General features: G+C 37.9%; 1 protein-coding gene across 2 annotated transcripts in view; it reads left to right on the plus strand.

Moving 5' to 3' along the window:
* Positions 1-22,659, plus strand: part of SLC35F1 (solute carrier family 35 member F1) — a 370,737-nt gene that overhangs the window by 333,488 nt on the left and 14,590 nt on the right. For both annotated transcript variants that reach the window (XM_074333488.1, XM_019740997.2), the window contains exon 7: positions 4,705-4,859. In XM_074333488.1, the coding sequence (XP_074189589.1) occupies positions 4,705-4,859 (155 nt within the window). The remainder of the gene's footprint in view (positions 1-4,704; positions 4,860-22,659) is intronic.

Here is a 22,659-nt window from a genome sequence, read left to right on the forward strand (position 1 = left end):
CCTGGTGCCCTTTACAGATTTAGCCTTATGCGTATGTTCTGAGAAACCATTTTACCTAGCCTTTATGCTTAAGAATTAAAAGTAATATTTTTAAAATCTAAGATATTCAAAGGAAAGTGAAAGACAGATCACCAGTGGAATCCCAAAGAAAGTGATGAAATAAAATATACAGTATGCAGCATACACAGGCACATACTATATACGGATATATATCATATAATCACATATATACATTTATATATCATATATATTATATCTGTATACATGATATATATATATGATATCTATGTGATATCTATATCTATCTACCTATATCTATCTATTTATCTATATGTATATATCATATCATGTATATATCAGGGGTGCCAAAAAATGTATACACATGACTTGTATTCATCGTTTGTTATTGATATATATTGAGTATTACAATATATACAGTTTTTTCCTTTCTTAAAATGTATATACATGTTTTTGGTACCCTCTGTATATCATGTATATATCATGTATATATCATGTATATATCATACGTAAAAGTAGGCGCTCATTGGAATCAAATAGGATGCTCCTGCAAAGCCCTATTTCTCTTCAGGATAATTAAACAATATGGATAGATTACTGGTACTTGCTCAGAATTTAAAGCCTGATGGCCTGTGTGACCATCTGTATCCTGTGTATTCCCATCTGTTACTCCCTCTGTATGCTGCTGTTTTGCCTGTTTATTCTCAGATCCATTTCTTACCCTTACTGTGCTCTGCTCTGCATTGCAGAGGCTGACTCATGCAAACTACACCTTCCAGACTCCCCTGTGACCTGGCTTCCAGCTAGGTTTGGCCAATGGTTGGCATAGAGGGAGATTAGAGGATGGCAGGAAAAAATAAACCAGGGTGCTCCTCCATATTTCTCTGTTTTGGTCTCTAGAAAGGGCTAAGTGTCCATGATGCTACCTCTGCTTGGTTCCCTAACTTCTGACCTCCGGTAACATGGCCTCCCCACTAGATCTCTCTAGATCTAGGGTGTGAGTAACATACTGCCACTGCAAATTTCTCCATTGCCTCACCATCCCCATTTCCCCTATCACCCATTCAAACCCCTTTGTAACTTGTACTCCATATTAAATTTCCTCTGTTGAACCTGGTATGGACTGTGTTTCTTGACTGATACACTCTATAAGCCTATTTTTTTTACCTGTATAAAGAGCGTTACAATAGTAATGACGTTATACAGTTGTAGAGATTAATTAATTAATGTATATCAACTTCATGACACATAACAAGCTCTCAATCAGTATTAGCTGACAGTATTCTTTCCAATTTCTGTAGCTTAAATCTCTTTAGTGCATGAGGACAAGAATGACTAAATTCTGTCTTCAGTGAAAGAGAAAACATTTCAATTAAGAAATGGTTATACACAGACTCGTACTCTGTCTATAAATGTAATTATTGCAGCCATTATGTAGTTGTCAATCAAAAATTAATTCATTTCATTTGTTTGATTATGTTGATTGACTGTTTGAAGACTCTACATGGATAGTAAGTTGGGCCTTCAGATGTATTGCTAACATCCATTAACTAGCTAATGTCCATCTAAGAACAGCAAATCAGCAAATTGTAGCCATACTGTATTCCCACTCTCCATTCAATCATTTGTTCATTTGGCTGAATATGCTTTGCTCACAAAACAGAATATTCAAGCACAAAAACCCTAGTTGACCTAGCAAAATGATTAACTGTGATGGTGTATGTATCCCACCTTCAGTCCCAGAAATTTGGTTTCTGAAGGTCTAAAAATACACTTAGAATGTTAAAGCTTGAAGCATCCTGACGTTGCCTGATGTGGAGAGTGAAACTCTGTTGTGTATCTCTTTTCCTACTCTCCTTGGCTCACCAATTGTGCTTGTAACGTCACACCTCTCCTCTGAGCCTGCCAATTATATATCCAGCTCTCTACTAGACAAGTTCTCTTGGATGAGACCTAAGCATTGAAAATTTAACAAAAACTTAACACATTCAAAAAGGAGCTTCTCATTTTTCCTGAAAATCGGGCCTTCCCTCAATTCTCTTCATGTCAGTAAATGACATCACAAATCACTGAGTTTCTAAAGTAACCGGAACCTGTAAGAAACTATGGGCATCCTTGATGGCCCCCTTTCCCTCACTACCTACATCCAGTCTATCTCCAGGACCTGTTGAATGTTCACAGACCCAGCCACTTCCCTTCATCCCTACTACCATTCTAAGTGAAGCCACCAGCGTCTCTTGCTTGGACTGTGATACCACACTTCTCACTGGTCTCCTCTCAGGCTTTCCTCCTTCTAATCCCTTCTGCACACAATAGCCAGTCATCTTTTAAGAATGTAGATCAGCTACTAGCCACTTGCTACAAACTCTTCCATGGCTTCCTATTACAACTAGATTAAGATATCAATTTGTTTCCAAGACCTACAAGGCCTTACATAATTCATCCCCTGCCTAATTTTTCGAACCTCATCTCTTATCACTGCCCCATTCTGTTCATTCTGCTCTGATATTCTGGCCTCTGGCAGGTCCTGGGACACATCAGGCCCTGTCCCTTCTGAGGGTCTCTTCATTGGCAGTTCGCCTTGCCTAAACTATTCTTCCCCTAGTTCCTCCCATGGCAATGTCCTTTTAGTCCTTCAGCATTCAAGGTAAATGCTACCTCCACAGAGAAGCCTTACCTAGTCATCCTTCCTAAAGCAAGCCCCCTGCCATTCCTTATAAGAAAATCTTTTCCTCCTTCACAGCACTAATACCAATGCTTAGCTTCTTGTTTATCCTGGTTTTCATTGCATTGGTCGCCCATCACAGAGTACCTAGGGCATAGCAGGTATTGAGTGAATAAATGGTTAAAAAACTGAGTGAATATAAAAGTCAAAGCCCATATGTAAGGGTCCATGGTGTCCTTGGTAAGGTAATGGAACGGTAGGATTCTGGAACTTTCTAACCCAGTCATCCCAGTCATGTATAATCTAAATCAGTGACGCCCTCAAAAAAAAAAAGAAGAAGCTCTGGTGCTTGGATTGTATTCTGATCAAGTCTGATTTTTTTAGTGGATTCATTTAAGGATGTATCTTGTAACTAGTCTTAGATTTCTTAAAGGGATATGGAATTAATGTTTATGTCTTTTCATGTATTAATTATATATTATTTAGTATTGCATTTTTAGTAACTTGGTTAAAAGGAAAATGAATTATAAGCAGCATGAAACCAAAGCACAGGAAAATTGACTATTTTTAGGAAATTAATGGAGAGTCAAAAGCCATCTGATATTGCTATGATGGAATATTTATGAGAGAATTTGTACTTTATGGAACTGGGAAACTGGTTGCTCCAGTTTCCTCTTGGGGCACATCCACCACACTAGAGGGGGCTGTTGTACTGAGTTTGCTTATTCAATGTTCAAAATAATTTTTCTATATGGATTTGATGTGGCTTTCCTTAAACGTAGAATCAGAAATGTATAGAATGATGATTTATGCCCTAAATACTTTTCATATCAGAAAACCAAACTTCTCTTTGGAGGAGTCACTTGTGTTCATAGTCAAAGGGATTGGATGTCCACGTCCTCCGAAATTCACAGGATTCTAGGAGCAATCTGCCCATGGCCCACACCAGACACATTATATCAAGGATTCCTTTGGAAAGGTTGATCACTTTTATTATATTATAAAGCCCCAACAGCCACTGACTTGTATTACTTAGGCTTATTCTATGCCTTCTTCTTTCAAGATAGAGAAATGTGTGCTTTTTTCCCCCTACATTTGTGTTGTACCCACATCTAGGAAAAAATAAACCAAACTCCAAATTTAGCCATGAACTTCTGTGTGGGACCCAACTAAATCATGTACTTATGGAATTAGTATTAACAGTTGTGTATCTATTTATAATTGGAGAGTGAGATAGCGATTTAGACGATGAGAGAATGGCCATCCAGCATTTTAAGGGCATTGTTTTCCCTTTTTATCTTTCTCTTTTGCACAACCTAATTCTTTGATGATTTGCAAAGCATTTTTTCCTATTTATTTATAAAAACAACAGCACTTACATCTGAGAGCCCACGACATGCTAGGCAAGGTGATGAGGGAGTTGGTCTCTGTGTGTTAGGCGTAGGGCTGAGCAGGATTCACAAATCTGCAAGAGATGGACAGATCACCTTGTTCTCTGAGCAATGAATGGTGTGCCCACGGTCGCGTAGATAGGATTCCAGGTCAGTACTCTGACTTAGTTCAGATCTCTGACAGGTAAGCTCTTCCCCTTTAAGGGCAATGCAGTGATTTATCATCGTGAGCAATGCATGATACCAAGCAGTTCTGTTCCTATTTTGCAAATAAAAAACTCAGAGATAAAACTGTTTTAGCAGACATGGATAGTAGAAGTTAATGAATTCCCAGTTAAGAATAGAATTCAGAAGCCTTGACCCATGTTCTGACTGTAGGCAATAAGAGTCACTCCTTCTCAGAAGCAGCAAAATACCAGATAGGTAGTGAGAAGCAGAAAGTTCATTTCCACACACAGATTTTCACTTTTTATGTTTCAGTTATGCATTACCCAATAATAAACATCTGTTAATAGAGTGAAAGAAAAACTCCCTTGTATGAATGGTAAGTGGCTCCCTGTCTTTCATCCACTGTGGATACAGAGGCCCTGGAGGAGGCTGTGATGTCACCTCTCTTTCCTCTCCCTGCAGGCCTGCTCTATGTCGGCTTCAGTGCCTGCATGTTTGGTCTCTACAGCTTCATGCCAGTCGTCATAAAGAAAACCAGTGCCACGTCAGTCAACCTCTCCCTGCTCACAGCAGATTTGTACAGCCTGTTCTGTGGATTGTTTCTCTTCCACTACAAGGTAAGTTGAGTTGGTGCTCCTTTGTGAAGACACTTGGTAGGGAATAACACATGCAGGTAAGAATGCCCTCTTGTGGCGTGCCCATTGTGTGTAGAAAGGTAGGAATGAAACTGTGTTAACCCCTATGATCTGAGTATTCTCATTTCAACTATATGACAGAGGCAACATTTTATCATGAAATACCAGTAACTACAGCAGACAGTTGATAGTGAAAGATAAGAAACTGCCAGAGAGGGAAGGGCTTTCAATAATGGGGGACAGTGTTTCTGACACCATTCAGCTCAGAAGCTACTCTTTGTTCAGCCTAAAGCTGGGAATATTTGTACAATTCTCAAACTATAACTGCATAAGGGATTCTGCCAAAGGCACTGGCAAAGTATGTTCTCACTGGAAAAAAAGACACAGTTCCTGAAGTTTCTGTTCTGCAGATGTTTTCATATCGTCAAAGATGAGTGGAAATGCTAATGCATTCAAAATACAGTTGACCCTTGAAAAACGTGGGTTAGAACTGCATGGGTCCACTTATACACAGATTTTATATACACAGATAAATACATACACTACTATAAATGTATTTTTTCTTTCTTATGATTTTCTTAATTACATTTTCTTTTCTCTAGCTTAACTTATTGTAAGAATACAGTATATAATATATATCACATACAAAATATGTATAAATCAACTATTTATGTTGTTAGTAAGGTCAACAGTAGGCTGTTAGTATTAAGATTTGGGGGAGTCAAAAGCTATACCCAGGTTTTCAACTGCATGGGGGATCAGTACCCCTAACTGCTGAGTTGTTCAAGAGTCAATGTAGTTTCTTTTCTAAAACTGAGGTTTGAGTAAAGAATGCAAAGAAATATTGTAAAGCCCTTGCAGTTAGTATATCAACCCTAAAGAAAAGAAGAAACTACCCAGTCCAAAGCCTTTTTGAAGACTACCCACATTCTAACCCTAGGTAGGCGTAACTAATTGGTTCTGGCACATGGAGGTCAGATGCTAGCTTTTAATTGCAACACTTCCTGCAACTATTAACAATTGATTAGAATTAGTGTGTGAGAAGAGACCTGCTTGCCATTCCTGAACTAGTCCTATGAGGTAAGGGTCAGTTGGGAACTAAGACCAGTGTGAAAAAGGACAAGTATGGAATATCCAAAGAGATAAGACCAAGTTAGGACAGGCAAATGAGGAAGATGAAGAAAAGAAACACTATTCTGGCCACTTCTATCCAAGTGCTTTTACAGTTAAAGCATTAGTGGTTTTGCAATTAATATCACCAGCGCACGGTGTGGCCAGTTGATGAGACATCTTGCTGGCCAGGGCATTTTCAACCAGGTCAAATTGGGTTTTGAGGTTCCTGAAGAAATGCTGAGCTGGGACGAGTATGTACCTGAGAGGACCAGAGACAAAGCAGCTGAAGTGAATAATCAGAAATATTACTGAGAGAAGCCAGAGTCAGACCCTACTGATGACCAGGAACAGACTGAGAAGGGCAGACGAGGGTGGGAAAGAGGACACAAACATGTTAGCAGCTGAGAGGGCCAGGGCAGATCTGGAAGAAGAGACGTGGGGAAGTGGCTATGGCAGCAGATAGCGGAGTCCCTGTTTTATGTGAAGCCTTGTGCCCACTGTGGACACAAGCAAAAATGACAGCTTGAAGGAACCATCTAGGACTGGACAATGTTTATACATTGTAAATTTTTCAGTCTGGATAATGCAATCTGTTTCTTGAGCACAGTCTGGTCCTTGCACGGGTAAAAAGTAAAGTCCCACCACGTTGCCCTCATGCTGCTCCCAGCGACAGTGCTGGGAGGTCCAGCTTCTCTTACAATCACCCTCCGTACACACTCATTTTTTTTTTTTTTTTGGACACCTGGGACTACCTAGCCATGGTCTCATGTGTACAGCACGGTGGCCACCATTTTTCTTCTCTTCTCTGCAGGTAAACATTCACATCCAGTCCAATTCTTAAGCATGAGTTCAGTTCTCAGCAATTATTACTGTAATTAATTGACTTATAAGCTCCCAAACTAGAAGAATCCCTTTAATCTTCCTTAAGGAAAGATGACAAAAATCTATTCCTCTGATTGAAGACCGCGGGTCACTTCATGGGCAATCCACATCCAGCCCAGCTCTCGGTGTCCCTCACAGCAGTGTTCCTGAAAATCTGGTTTCACCAGGGACACGTGATAGGCATGCAGATTCATGGGCCACAGCCCTGAGCCACAGAATCAGTAACTGGGGACATGCCTGAGGGTGTCTGCTTTGTTAACAGGCTCCACTGTGAGGCTGATGTTCTCTGATTTGAGAGCAAATCCCTGAGAGGTGTGCATGAAATAGTGCTTGTTCCTATTTGACTCTGTCACTCCTTGCTTCCACTGACTTTTGGTGAAACCTGGAGCTTTCCAGATTTACAACCATCAGCAACTGAGAAGGCTGATGAACCAGGTAAATTCTAATTTTCTGCAACCCATCTTCTCCCATCACTTGTATGCTACTGCTTACTTAGAATAAGCAACTTTGCTAAAGAGGAATCCACATAGTAACCCTCATCATGCTGTCAGAAGGGAAGCTTTGTTATCTGAAAATTAAATTCTTGTATTCACCAATTTGCTGGTGTAATCGATACTTTTTTTAAAATTTCTTAAAGCAATGCTTTTTACTATACACATACATTTTGTTACTACTCAAAAGATAAATTTCCTTAAGGCAGCAATTTGTTCAACACAATAGGTGGTTATTTTCTAGTTAAAATTGATTCTTATTGTCTTTTTAAAAATTAAATTTTCAAGATAATTGTAGATTCACATGTCATTTTAAGAAATAACACAGCGAGATCCCATATACCCTTTACCTATTTTCCCCCACTGATGATGTCTTCCAAACTGTAGTGTAGTATCATCGATACATTCAACCTATGGGCATTTCCATGCCCATAAGGGTCGCTCCTGCTGCCATATACAGCCATACCTACTTCCTCTCACTCCCCTCCTTAACCCCTCGAAACCACTCATTTAGTCCCCGTTTCTGTAAATTTGTGATTTCAAGACTGGTATGTAAATGGAATTAGAGAGTATATATAACCTTTTTTAACTCAGCATGATTCTCTGGAGATCCATCCAGATCATTTCACATGTCATTAGCTCATTCATTTTCATTGCTAAGGATTGTTCCATGTACCACCTCTGGGTTGCTTCATTTTTGGCTATTATAAATAAAGCTGCTATGAACATCCATATACAGGTTTTCATGTGAACAGAGTTTTCATTTCTCTGAGATAAACATCCAAGGGTACTATTGCTGGGCATGTGGTAGCATGTTTAGTTTTATAAGAAACTGCCAAACTATTTCCTAGAGTGGTCTATTGTCTTTTATTACTTTTATCATGATGAAGTCAGAAAATACAGATAAGTACTATTATACACTGGTTCCATTTTACAGTGCATATATATTTTTACAGTACACATATATTTTATGGTAGGTACAGTGTATTTAGTAAAAATTTAAATACACTGTACCTATGCTTTCTTACATGCTTTATTTAAACTTAGCATGTATATATTTCCTTGTCATTTAATATCTATACATAATGTGAATCTGAAACAGTGGTTCTCAACTCTGGGTATGCATTACAATTACCTGAAGAGAATATAAATCATAGCTGTGCCCAGCGCCCACCCCAGAGAGCCTGGTCCTGATTGGTTGAGAGTAGCGCCTTTTTGAAGTTCTCCCAGTGACTCATCACAAATCATAATACACAGCCAGAGTTGAGAATCACTAATCTACAAGATTATTTTTAATGAATATGTAGTATTCCATGAAACAATTACACTGTATTTAGCTTAGGTTTTCTCAACCATAGCACTGTTGATATTTTAGACCAGATGATTTTTGGTTAGGGAGAGGGGGCCTGTCCTGTGCATTGTAGGATGCTTTGTAGCATCCCTGGACTCGACCCATTCAATGCCATCCCCCCAGTAGTGTCAATCAAAACTGTCTCCACACATTGTTGAATATTGAGAACCACTGTTTTAATAATCTCTAATTATTGATTTCAGATGATATCTGTTTTGGCCAATATAAAAAATTTGGAGACTTAGCTTGTACTAAATCTTTGCTCACATTCAATCTTTCAGTTGACACCACATTACTTATTTCTTACATAAACACTGCCTTGTACTCTTCTCTAATTGTTTTATGAACAATAGTATTTAATATCTGCAAAGAAATAAGCTAAATACTCAATTTAAATCTAAAAATAAAAAAATTTTCCCTTTGCCTCAAAGAATTTTAAAAAGAATCTTTCAAGCAGTGTTTGAATTTGCAGTCAAATAGTCATTGTTTGGAAAATCCAGTGTTTTTTATCATCCCAGGGCTCAGCTTGCCTGTCTCTGAAATTGGCCTTGGACTTGCTTCCTAGATGGGAGGCTCTTCAGAGCTGTGCGGAAGGGTAGTTCTGAGTGCCTTGTGGTTTTGCATCACAGCCAGAGGGGCCAGCTCAGAAAACTGATTTTTAAATGACACCTACTAGAGGTACTTTTATCATTAAATTTATGGCAAATAAATTTATGGTAAAATTTTGGCAAATTTTGCAAAATTTAAAAATTGTGATATTACATGATGGTGTGTGTGTGGTGTGTGTCTTTAGGGGAGTGGGAAAAGGTGGTTATATTTTAGATATATCTTCTTTGGAGAAATACCTATTTACATTCTTGGCCCAGTCTTAATTGGGTTATTTGTCTTTTTATTACTGAGTTATAATATTTCTTTACATATTCTGGATACTAGACCCTCAAGTACATGATTGACACATATTTTCTGACACTTTGTGATTGTCTTTTCATTTTCTTGTTAGTGTCTGTCCTTAGAAGCACAAAGAATTTTAATTTTGATGAAGTCCACTTTATCTGTCTGGTTATACTTTTAAAAACATGAAAGGAACCAAGTCAATTCCACCACAGCCAAGTCTTCTTTGGTGGTTTATATCCCTGGTCCTCTCTGGGGCTGCACAGCAATGACTGCAAGTTACCTTTTATTGTCTGCTCTGAGGAAGAGAAGATTCAACTCAGCTGGGGGTGTCTTTAACTATTAATATATGAAGAGTGTAGTATGGAAGAGGTGTTAAGCCGGTAACCCTCAACCTTGGCTACACATTGGCATCACCTGAAGAGTTTTAGAAATGCTGATGCTCAGGGCCCGTTCCCACTTAAATGGCTCTGACTTAAATGTCAGTGATGCAGGCCAGACATCAGATCTTTAAAGGCTCCCCACGTAACTCTAGTACGCAGCCAGAATTGAGAGCTACTGGTTCGTACTTTTTTTATGTGACTGAAGCAGGTGAAACTAAGACCAAAGGGTGAAGGTTATAAGATTATAGCCAAAATGTAAAGAAATCTTGTTCACAATTTGTCATCGTCGGAAAGCAGAATAGGCTGTCTTAGGAGTTCTCCTCGCTGGAGGGGGTGGACTAGAATGGGAGAGGGATAATGCAAAGGGCCTCACCCCTCGGTATGGAGGATTGACTAGTGACCTCTGAGATCTCATTTGGTTTGACTGCATCCTGCAGTTACAGTTTATTCTTTCCCTTAATCATGATGTCTTCACTCCAAACAACCTTCTGGGCTGGTTATAAATATCTGCAGATTGTGATGGGAGGGCTGTTTGCTCACAGATGTTGCTTACGCAGGCAGAACTAAATGATTAAATGAAGCTCTCCTGGCCAACATTGATTATTTACTTTTTCTCACTTTCCACCCATGGAAAAAAAAAAATCTATCCTCTTCCCCACCCATCAGTCCACTGTCTGCAGCTTCCCTGCTTCTTGTGCTGACTGCTATGCTGACTGGGCAATAAAGCCCCATCCCGGGGAAGCAAATGACCTGCTTCTGAATTAGACTATCTGTATGGTGTAGAGCTCTTGCAAACTCTAATTTTACAAGGCTTTTGAGAAGTGGTTGTATATTTCTGTTCTTTATTACCTGACAACATTATTGAATTCAGAACAGTAAATCTATAGCAATCCATGGAATGTGCAGGAAATAAGCTTTACTGGCCCTCAGAGACCCCCTAAAACCAAACCCAGGAAGAGATTTACATGAAAGCTTTTCAATTTGATAATGTGTTGGCCTTTCAAGGTCAGAGCTTGATCAGTTACGAACTCTATTTCCTTATATTTATCGTACAAACAAGGACACTTTTAATATTAAAAGGGTATTAGTGTCCCGTGGCTTCCATAACAAATTACTACATACTCAGCAGCTTAGAACAAAACGAGTTTATTACCTCACAGTTCTGGAGGTCAGAAGTCTCAGTGGGCTAAAATCAACTCAGCAAAGCTGTGTGGCTTCTGAAGGCTCTCGGGGAGATCCGTTTCCTGGTCTTTTCCAACTTTGGGAGGCTGTCTGCATTTCTTGGCTCAGAACCCGTTCCTCCATCTTCAAAGCCAGCAGCATAGTATCTTCCTATCTGACTCTGCCCCTCCTGCTTCCCTTGTGTGATGATATCGGGCCCACCCAGATAATCCAGGATACTCTCCCCATTTCAGACTCCTTAACTTAATCACATCTGCAGAGTCCCTTTCACCATGTAAGAGAACACACTCACAGGTGCCAGGGATTAGAATGGGACCATCTTTGGGGGGCCATTACTCTGCCTAAGAGGATTCTTCACAATCATAGCAGGACAAATCCAGGCACATTGGCTGCAAGCCGGGCCAGCTGGGATGTATGGGTGTGGTCTTTAGAAGTCACATCTGGGCCATGAAGACACACTCTCCACCTACAGACACTGTGCACTGTTGAATGTCCCTGTTGATTTTTGTGGTTCTGGTTACCTACTAATGTGTGGCGTTAACAAAGAAAACACTCAGTTATATATGGAGAGAATGAATTGGGATGGGAGACGACTTCAGTATCTACAGCATGAAATATGAATTCAACAGTATGATGTGGCAAAAAGAACATGGACTAAGAAGTCAAAGGAGCCTCGATTTAAATTGTAGCTTCTGTTTACTCGTTAAGTACTGTGGACCAGTTTTCCATTCACTCCATACTTCAAGGTCATGAGATTTGCCTTATGGAATTTTTGAAGGTTCAATAATTTATAACTGGTGACCAGTAGTGATGCATTTCTGATTAAATGTATGGTCCAGGGTTAGTAATCCCTATTCCTATTTTTAGGATACTAATCTTATTTTAAGATTTTGTAACTAGATGTAGCTTTTAACAATTTTGTGTGAGTTTTCTCTTATTCCTTGTTTGAAAAGGTGAAACTGGAGTCTCACACATAAGAATTTAGAAAATATTACATCAGTCATTTTCAACTAGTTCCTTAATTCTTTCATGCTTACAATAGAATTTTTAGGGGATAGCTATAAATATAAAACATTCAAGGGTTGTTGAAATAAAATACCATTAAAATCTTTCATGATTTACCATCATGTGCTCAACATTCTTCAGAAAAATAACGGCCAATGCCCCTGCCTGACATTTAAAATAGAAACTGGCTTACTTCACACATTTTGCTATTATATTTTCAAGGCTTGATATTACCACAGAATTGCTGTAATGGTTAAAGTTGAGAGTAATTTCATAAATAAATTACTTTTGTAGTTTTATCAAAATAAATAAGAATTGATAAAGGAAAAAATGAACCTTGTACATTCTCTCCAAATCCCCTTTAAACACTCCACTCATTGGTTTTATAATTCCCCACACTAAACAGCATGAAACCACATGTGATCCTATAGGGAAAATAATATTTTAGGGAAGTAAGGACTCCATAAAACTTATAGTCCTACATCAGGAAAGTGTTTTTATTATCCAAATATTCACTACTAAAACGGGTTGGGGGGAGAAAAGAGAAATTTCAAAGTCATTTGTCCAAGGAGGCTACTTCAAGTATTCTGGGTGATGTGATTTGTGTGAAGTTTATAGGATTGCATCTGTATGTATTAGAAAACATTCTGTATGTTTTAGTCTCATCTCTATATCAGATACATTTTTTATAATCGCTGTGAGTTATTTTTAACAAATAATCAGGAAAGTTTCTTACATTCTCAACTATTCTAGCCGCTTAGATGTGTCCTCTGAGAACAGGTGTAGAGCTCCACCGTCCACCCTGACTCTCTCTGACTGACAGCCACTAAAACTTACATCTCACATGTGCCAGTTTCTCTTACTGGTGGTGATGTTTTAAGAGATTTGGCAAAAAAAGTTTAATAACTCTGGATGTGGGGCTAATGTACTAATGTCTTATTACGCACTAAATTTAAAAGAACTTCATGCAGCAAATATTTCTTCTATGCCTGCTATGTGCTGGGTACTGTTTGGGTGCTTAACTCTTTACTTATAAATAAAGATGACAAGAACCACCAAAAATCGCCAGGCGGATTAATGCGAAGGACGGCATCCCAAACCACTAGAACTTGAATAGACCAGAAATCTGAAGCATCCTCAACATCTGAGTGCCAATGCCAGAAAGTTGGCAGAGGATGCATTCTGAGCGGAATCTTTCATTAGCTGTGGATTAGAATCTGGAGCCAGGCAACCCTGTTGATCCTCTGTGGCAGTGAGCAGGGACAGTAATGGAACTGCACTTGAAAAGCCAGGGCAGGCAGTTTCAGCCTGTGGCAGCTGGTGAGCATAACATCATGCTACACATCTTATTTATAAAAGTACTCTCATCTGTAGCCTGTTATATTTCTTTTTGTAAGTATGGCATCTTAAAGGGCTATAAATTTTAAGTTCATAGTACCTAACTATAACTATAAATGGGTTATTTTTAAATAATATTAAGCTTTTATAACTCTTTTCCTATTTTTTTTAAACTGTCACTGGTGAGTAGAGAATTGGGGAAACTGGCATCACTGAGGCCCCCAAAGCCTCTCACAGGAAGTACCAAGGTGATAGAGCAATGAATGTTTGAACTCGGTTTCCCTCTGCCTGGAAATGCCTTTTGAGGTTTCTGTATTGCTGAATTAGTGAGGGTAAGTGTTGCTATCTTCTGCAGGTGAAAGGGGCTGCTTCCATGCAGGTTCTACTCAGGAACTGGCAGTCTTTCCATCTTGTAGCTGTGACATACTCCAGGGCAGGGATAAACAAACTCTGAACTGTGAGCCACCCCATGTTTTTGTAAATATAGTTTTATGGGAGCACAGCCATGCCCATTTCTTTATATATTATCTATGGCTGCTTTTGCCCCACAATGACTGCATTGAATAATTGTGACACAGACTGTGTGACCCACAAGCCTAAAATATTTATTCTCTGGCCTTTTAAGAAAAAGTTTGCCAGTCTCTGGGCTAGGCCCTTGCTGTTCTCTCAAGACTCTCTGTGGCACAGCCTGGAGACTTTTATGGCTGTGTCTAAAGTGGTCTACATAGCATCCTCCCCATTGTACTGGCCAGAACTCAGTCACATGGCCACACATAACTGAAGGGAAGCTGGGAAATATAGTCAAGCTGTTTATACAAGAAGAAAAGAAAATAGATTTAGTGAACAGCCAGTCTCTGCCACATTAGCAATTTCTGTTTATCAGAGATTTTGGAAGGATTCGAGAAGTTGGGGATAAATTGTGAGGCAGGTCTAGAATTATAGCCAGAAGTCAAAATTCTTTCTACGTGCATCTATTCTTAAACTGCACATCACAGATATTTTGAATTTTCATCACCAAGACAAACTGTAGAGGACAACGGAATGAGGTAGAGAGAGGTGTTGCAGAAGTTTCAAATGGAAAGGCTTGTGGTTGGACTGGAGTGTGGCCAGGAAAAAACAGCTAGTTGTCTCCTAGAGTGCATGGGATGTGTTTGTCACCAGGGTGAACAGTCTGGCTGGGATGTGTTTGTCACCAGGGTGAACAGTCTGGCCCTGTCCAGCACACTCAGATACCTAATTTCGTCAGCTAGTCTGAATGGTTCCATCTCCCATGGACCAGAAAATTAATGACCCAGGCTCACAGAAATCAGAACATCAGTTTGCTAAGATAAAGAGCAAAGGTTGGCTCAAACTTTAAAGGTTGAAGCATAGCCATCACTCACTGCATATCTCCAGGGGCTACCGTGGATGGGAGACTTTTTGTAACTTTATATTTAAAATTAGTTTTGAGAGTTTTTCTTGACTCCCTTCTATGAAAGATAATTAATACTGTCCCGCATTTCCAGACTTCTGTTGTACTATTTTTATATTGTCAATTATGTTAATAGTTAATTTAGATCAATATAATCCCTGTGGTATGTAAGCCATATTTCCATACTTACTACATTTGCTGAACCACCAGTCTCTGACATGCAGGTTCTTCTTTTATGAATACCTGATTTTGATTTATCTCTTAGTTAGGTGGGTTTTATCACCATTGGTGTTGTCGGGACCAGGGCTGCTGTGTGTGTTTGTACAGGCTTTCCACAGTGCCGCCTGTCTACTTATAGGGCATGTTTTCCAGCAGATGGTAGTGAGTGCCTTGAGGAAGAGGAGACTTCATAATCACACAAAGGTGCCAATTAGGCTAGTAGTAGGTCTTTAGGATATGTGCAGAAGGGCTGTAATTCTCACGTCTTTGTTTCCCTGAAAGCATTTCTTATATATGTATTCAAAGGATAACTTTCCTAGGTTACATTTTCTCTTCTCTTCTCAAAAAAAAAAAATAATAAAATAAATATATATATATATATATATATATATATATATATATATATATATGAATGACCCAGGCTCACAGAAATATTAATGTTTGTTTTTTTTCCCCAAAAAAGAGTCCACAAGTGTTCTACCTCTGGGTTCTTTTTGTTTAAGAATGACTTGTAGGTCAGCTTGGTGTGTTACCTGTCCCACTACCAGGGGTACAATTCCTTGGTAGCCTTGAACTTTTCCCCCAATTCACCTTCAGAGCCCCAGAAATGGCAAGTCCCAATGCCCACCCACCTCGTTGAGAATATGAGGAAGTGGAAAGGTTTGCTGTTTTGGGGAATATTTCCTTGATATTTCCCTGAGTTAATTACCACTTAATTAATTCTCTTCAAATTGGAGACAGATCTGAAAGTATATTCACCAAAATGTTAACATGAGTCCAAAGGCAGGCAGAATGGCAGAGCTGTTGTAAGACTGAGCCCACGCTCTGGGTGTGAATTTCAGCTCACTTCCTCCCAAGGGGTCCTTAACTTTTGTGTATCCTGAGTTCCTCTGGCAGTCTGGTGAGGCCTAGAGATCCCTTTCACAATGGTTTTAAATGTCTAAAATGAAAAACATAGCATTACAAAACAGGCTGATTATATTAAAATAAAGTTATCAAAATATTTTAAAATGTGATGATATAGTAATATATCAAATCACAAATCATAAGATCTGGAAGCGCATCTAATAACTACTGTCATTTCAAAGCAGTGACGAGTGTGAGCAATATTGAAGAGCTCTGCAGCAATTGCAACGTGACTTGAAAATATATGTGATTTCTATTAGCTAAAACATCTAAGGCACTGCTAATACTAATGTAGCTAGCTCTTTGCTTTCATTTATAATGAAGAGATGCCAAGTGTCAGTGAGAGGTCAGTGAAAATAAAAATCCATGTTTCTATCCAGGTTTACCCCTGAATTCTATACAGAAACCCCTGATGCTATCAGTTATACAGCCTTGTGCAAAAGTTACTTAACTCCTCTCAACCCTTATTTCCCGATCAGCAAAATTGAGGTCATATTAGTGGGTGCTATATAACCGGTAGCATCAAGGTTCCCTGTATAGAAATGAAATAGTATAGGAAAATCACTAACTGCAGCATCTGGCACAGTGAACACTCAATAAATAATGCCATTATTAAGGATGGTAGAATTTTGAGTGCTTATATTTCATGTTCCTCATACTTGTAAGAATTGCTTAAATTGTGTGCTGTGAAAACAGTATACAAACATTTGTCATTTTCATAATCATAAGACAATGAAGTAATTTTCAGTTCAAAAATACGTAAACCTAGCTATCCCCTCAAATGAAAAGGAAGTTTAAATATGAATCTCTGCCATTGAAAAATGGGACAAAATTGCAACCAGACACTAATTAGAAGGTTCTAAATCATTTATTCTCAGTTTTAATTGAGAAACATGAACAAAAAAACAATTAAAATGTATCTATATGTCTGGTTTTCTCATTATTTTTGTGTAACTAAAACTCTTTACTCATTACCTTGCTAAGCTCAAGTAACTTAATCATATACCTAATTTTTTTCTCATTTAAATATATTTTCAGATGAGGTTTTATTTTTTAAAATAAATACCTTGTAAACTATTCTGTGGGGCCTCAAATTTAGTGAATTCAGCCTAACTTGGATTTAAATTTTGCTTGCCAGTTTCACACCCATTTACTTTTTTGATGTTTCATGGAACCAAGCATTTACGTGTAGGAGTGTACCAGCTCCCCATTGCTCAGGGGAGGTCCCAGCAGTTATGGATTGTACTGATGCTTCCTTTGTCTACCAGAGTCAGTTTTCTTTCCATCATTATATATTGGATCCCCTTTACCCTTAGGTTCTCTGCTTTTTATGTCTGACTTATTTCGCTCAGCATTACACTCTCAAGATCCATCCCTGTTGTCACAAATGTTCCTATATCATCTTTTCTTACCACCGAATAGTATTCCATTGTGATTCATTTCTTGAACTGAGGGACTGCTTAGGGAACATCTCAAGGCTACATGGAGATTAGAAAACCAGTTCCATGCCATAATAACTATTTAGAGTGTCACAGGGGAATGGAAGAATGGAACGCACATCAAGGTGGAAAAATTGCTAAGAAATTTATTCTATTTATATAAAAAATAATATCTAATATTTAGATTTATTATTTATAAATCACCCAACAGTAAATTGTGAAATGAATCATTTTCACATACTATGTTTGTGTAAGTATATCTGTATTTGTTGATGTGTCTACAATCAGAAGGGTCAGCAAACTGTTCTGTAAAACACCAGATTATAAATATTTCAGGTTCTGCAATTCAGTCTCTTTCACAAGTACTCAACTCTGCTATGGATATGGCTTTTCCAATAAAACTTTATTTATAAAACCAGACAGCTGCTAGATTTGTTAGTTTACTGACCCCTGATGTAGATTAAAACTGTCTTTGCAAACATTTCCCTCATCTTCAGCACTAGGACATAACCATTTTTCTTCTGCAAAGTCTGTCATTAATAAACCTGCTGAAATAGTGTTTTGAATTTATTCAGATAAATACCCAGAAGTGGAATTGCTGGGTCGTATGGTAATTCTATTTTTAATTTTTTGAGGAACCTCCATACTGTTTTCCATAGTGGCTGCACCAATTTGCAATCCTACCAGCAGTGTATGAGGGATCCCTTTTCTCCACATCTACCAACTCATTGTTTTTTTATTTATTGATGATAACCATTTTGACCAGTGTGAGGTGATATCTCATTGTGGTTTTAATTTGCATTTCTCTGATAACTAGTGATGTTGAGCATTTTTTCATATGCCTATTGACCATCTGTATGTCCTCTTCAGAGAAATGGAAAGCTATATGCACCCCAATGTTCACTGCAGCGCTACTTATAATAGCCAAGGTATTGAAGCAACCTAAGTACCCATCAATAGATGAATGGATAAAGAAAATGTAATATATATATATATATATATATATATATATATATATATATATGTATGTATATGTTGTATATATATACACAACAGTATGTATATGTTATATATATATATATATATATATATATATATATATATATATACACACAACAGAATATTATTTGGCCATAAAAAATGAAATCTTACCATTTGTGACAACATGGATGAAACTAGAGGACATTATGCTAAGTGAAATGAGTCAGACAGAGAAAGACAAATACTATATGATTTCACTTATGTGTGGAATTTAAAGAACAAAATAAGCAAACAAAAAAACCAAAACAAAACAGGAACAGACTCATAGATACAAAGAACAGACTGATGGTTACCAGATGAGAGGAGGGTTGGGTTTGGGTGAAAAAGGTGAAGGGATTAAGAAATACAAATTGGTGCTGTGTTTCCCCAAAAATAAGACTTAGCAGGACCATTAGCTCTAATGCATCTTTTAGAACAAACTTAATATAAGACCCGGTCTTATTTTAATATAATATTATATTATTTTTAAATAATATAATATAAGACTGGGTCTATATTAATTTTTGCTCCAAAAGATGCATTAGAATTGATAGTCCGGCTAGGTCTTATTTTCAGGGAAACACGGTAGTTACAAAATAGGCAGGGGGATGTAAAGTACAGCATAGGAAATATAGTCAATAATATTGTAATAACTATACATAGTGGGTTCTAGACTAATCAGGGGAATCACTTCATAAATTATATAAATGTCTAACCACTACACTGTACACCTGAAACTAATGTAAAACAATATTGAATGTCAACTATAATTGAAATATTACAAAAAAAATTAAGCTGTTAAAAGCTATACACAAAACGTTACTAACTTCTTTGCACTTCAAGTGTGCTCACTTGTTTTCAAAGCTAGTTGTAACAATTTCTACCAGTTATAGAATAAGTGGGGTATATGCCTCTTATTTGAGGTCTTGGTGGCACCTAAGGGCGTATTTGTTAGTGTTGTTATAAGGATATCTGTGGCATGCACACAATACAGTGAAATATCTTCAGTTTATTGGTTTATTGTTTTCATTTTACATAAAGAAATGAGTGGGATGTTAATGTAAACCAGCAGCCCTGAACTAAGATGTGAAAGGGAAGGGATATTAAAGCCATTCCTTACAGAGAAGGATGAAGCAAAGGTATTTGGAGACAGGGAGCACATTCTAAACTGATTTTATATGAATAGTGTGCCCCATAAGAAATAAGAATATCGGATAATAGCAAGTATATTATCAAATGAACTTTCCCAGAATCACATGTATCCAGAGAAACAAAGCCATTATACACACTGGCTAATTACAGTAAAGAAGGTCCTTTCCAAGTGACAACTTTCTCTATGGCTTGGTGTTATTTCACCATTCCTATAGGAATGGTGGACACATAGGGGGTTATAAAGAGACATATAGTTGGTAATGGCTATATTAGTTCATGGATGTCAAATTTAGGAGACACCTCCAGATTTTGATTTTTAAAAATATGTTTATATAATAAATAGTAACATAACCCAAAGTTCACATTGTTTTAAAGTCTTAAGACTTAGATAATTTGATCTTATTTTTTAATAGGTACAAAATTTAATTTAAAAGGGGAAAAAGAAACCAACACTGTTGTTGAATATCTTTCACATGTCTTATAGCACTCCATGAATTTCAAAGATTATACAGTGTGAACATGTAACAATGATGTTACAAGAATTTATTATGGAATAACCAAATATTCTGGGCCCAATGCTAACACTCCTCAGTGATATTCTGGAATTACAAAGAGGGTTAAGTGCTATAAGTGAAGATGGCAGCTATTTATCATGTACCAAACTCATTTTTTAAAAATTGATTAACCTGGAAAACTATAATATGATTTTTTTTCCTTGACACCTGCCACATCATGATATTCTTTGAAATAAAATACTTGTAGATTTATTTCATTTTCCTGTCTCTCCTGCCACCACCAGGTCAATGTAAGAGAAGGAAATACAAAATTCTAATATGGTTGCAAGAGAGCTCATTTTTCATGTTGTCAAGGGATTTCCCCACCCTGCAGCCATGATAATATTTCTTGATGATCATTCATTTCTATGAATTGAAAAGAACAGCTTCCAAGTTCATCAATAATCCATTAAGGTTATTCCAAGATATGTTGAATTTAAGTTGAGTCCTTCCCCTGTGCAACAGAGATATGGATTGCCCTTAGAAGCTTGAACATAGGGAACGGAAGAAACAAAAAAGAATTATGTTGCAATGCAGTTAACCAAGCAATTAGGAGATGGGAAGAGAATTGGGTGGCTTGTCAAGGCCTCTGGCCATTGTGTCAGCTGTCATTATAAGACCGTGCCTAAGAGCTCTACTAAACCTCCACACTGCCCACTTCCTCAGCTCTGAGACTCTGAGATGTTCATCATGATATTTCCTACTTTTCTGAAGAGTCAGTGTTTTGAAAATGAAATGAGGTGATATGCAGATGCTTATGATAGAATTATATCCTAATAAACTGATCATAAATTGAAAATATCGTTAAGTCAAAAATGCATTTAATACACCTACCCTACGAAACATCATAGTCTAGCCTAGCCTACCCTAAACATGCTCAGAATACTTATATTAGCCTACAGTTGGGCAAAATCATCCAACACAATGAAAACACTGTAGGATAGCCAATGTTTACCCTCGTGATCGCCTGCCTAACTGGGAACTGCTGCCCGCTGCCACTGCCCAGCATCATAAGAGTGTTGTACCGCATATTGCTAGCCCATGAAAAGGGCAAAATTCAAAGTACAGTTTCTACTGAATGTGTATAGCTTTTGCAGCATGATAAAGTTGAAAAGTTGTAAGTCAAACCATCATAGGTCAGGGACTCTCTGTACAAGAAAATGCTTACAAGGAAGTAGACAGTGGCTTTGTTCACTATCTAAGATTATTATATTTAATGAAGAATTGTTATTAATTGTACTTTACTAAACATGGTTCTCTTCTTAGAACACTTCTCAGGTTGTAAGAAAGGAGACCAATGAGAAATAGAGATTAAATGTTGGCAGGAATTATACCTACGGCAACACACAGTTTATGCTGGTACTGTAGATGTTAAGTGTAAATCTAGTTAAAGAGATGATATGTGAAAATGGGGCAAAAGAAATGCACCGTGAGAAATGCTTACAAAAGCATCACATACTCTCAGAACATTAAGCTTCAGTAATAGAGACTCAGTCTTAAATTCTCTACTTCATTCCCCACATCTAATCCATCAGCAAATTCCATTGATCCTTCTCCAAAATGGATTCTCTTCTGCTTCTGCTGCCATTGTCTTAGTCCAAACAACCACCATCTCTCATTTAGACCATTACAATAGTCTCTTGGTCTTCTTGTTTCCACTTATTCTTCTCCACAATTAAACGCCCACCAGCAGGCAGAATGATCCTTTTAAAACACAAATCAGATTATACTCTTTTCTGCTGAACAGCCTTTAATACTTCTTTTTCATTGCATTTTGAGCAGAATTTAAATGCCCTGATGACCTCTAAGGGCCTAACCACTATTCCTGAGTGTCTATGCTCCTACGGCTCCAACCTCCGACTCTTACCCACCACACTGCTTCAGTGTCTTCCTCTTAGAAGGCGTGTGTGTGTGTAGGGAGAGCAATAATTATAGCCTACTCATGAGTTATTAAGAAGGTGAATAAAGTAAATCCTATCAAATAGTGTCTGGTACAGAGTAAACACTCAGCTGTGAATTACTATTAAGTATTAGGCATTGGGGACATTGGCTGTCCTTCCAGTCCTAGAACTTAGCTGTGTCCTTTCCTTCTTGGGATCCTTGTTCCTGATGGGCTCTGCCTGGACTGCTCTTTCCCCTGCTTCTCCCACAGCTGCTGCTTCAGATTTTTCAGGTCTCAACTTCGATGCCTCATCTTCAGAGAAGACTTCCCTGACTATTTAAGTACTTCTTACCTAACTCTCACATTATCCTGTCACCTATCTGTTTCCTTCATATATTTCCCAAAATCATATTACAGATTCATTCCTTCAACTTGTTTTTAGTTTGTCTCCCACAACAGACTGGAAACAAGGAATGGAGTTGTATCTTTTATACTTATCACCGTCTTCCCAGCATGTGACACATAGTAGAAACTCAACAAATATTTCTTGAATGTATGGATGG

The sequence above is a fragment of the Rhinolophus sinicus genome, linkage group LG05 (assembly GCF_036562045.2).
Source record: "Rhinolophus sinicus isolate RSC01 linkage group LG05, ASM3656204v1, whole genome shotgun sequence".
Lineage (NCBI taxonomy): Eukaryota > Metazoa > Chordata > Mammalia > Chiroptera > Rhinolophidae > Rhinolophus > Rhinolophus sinicus.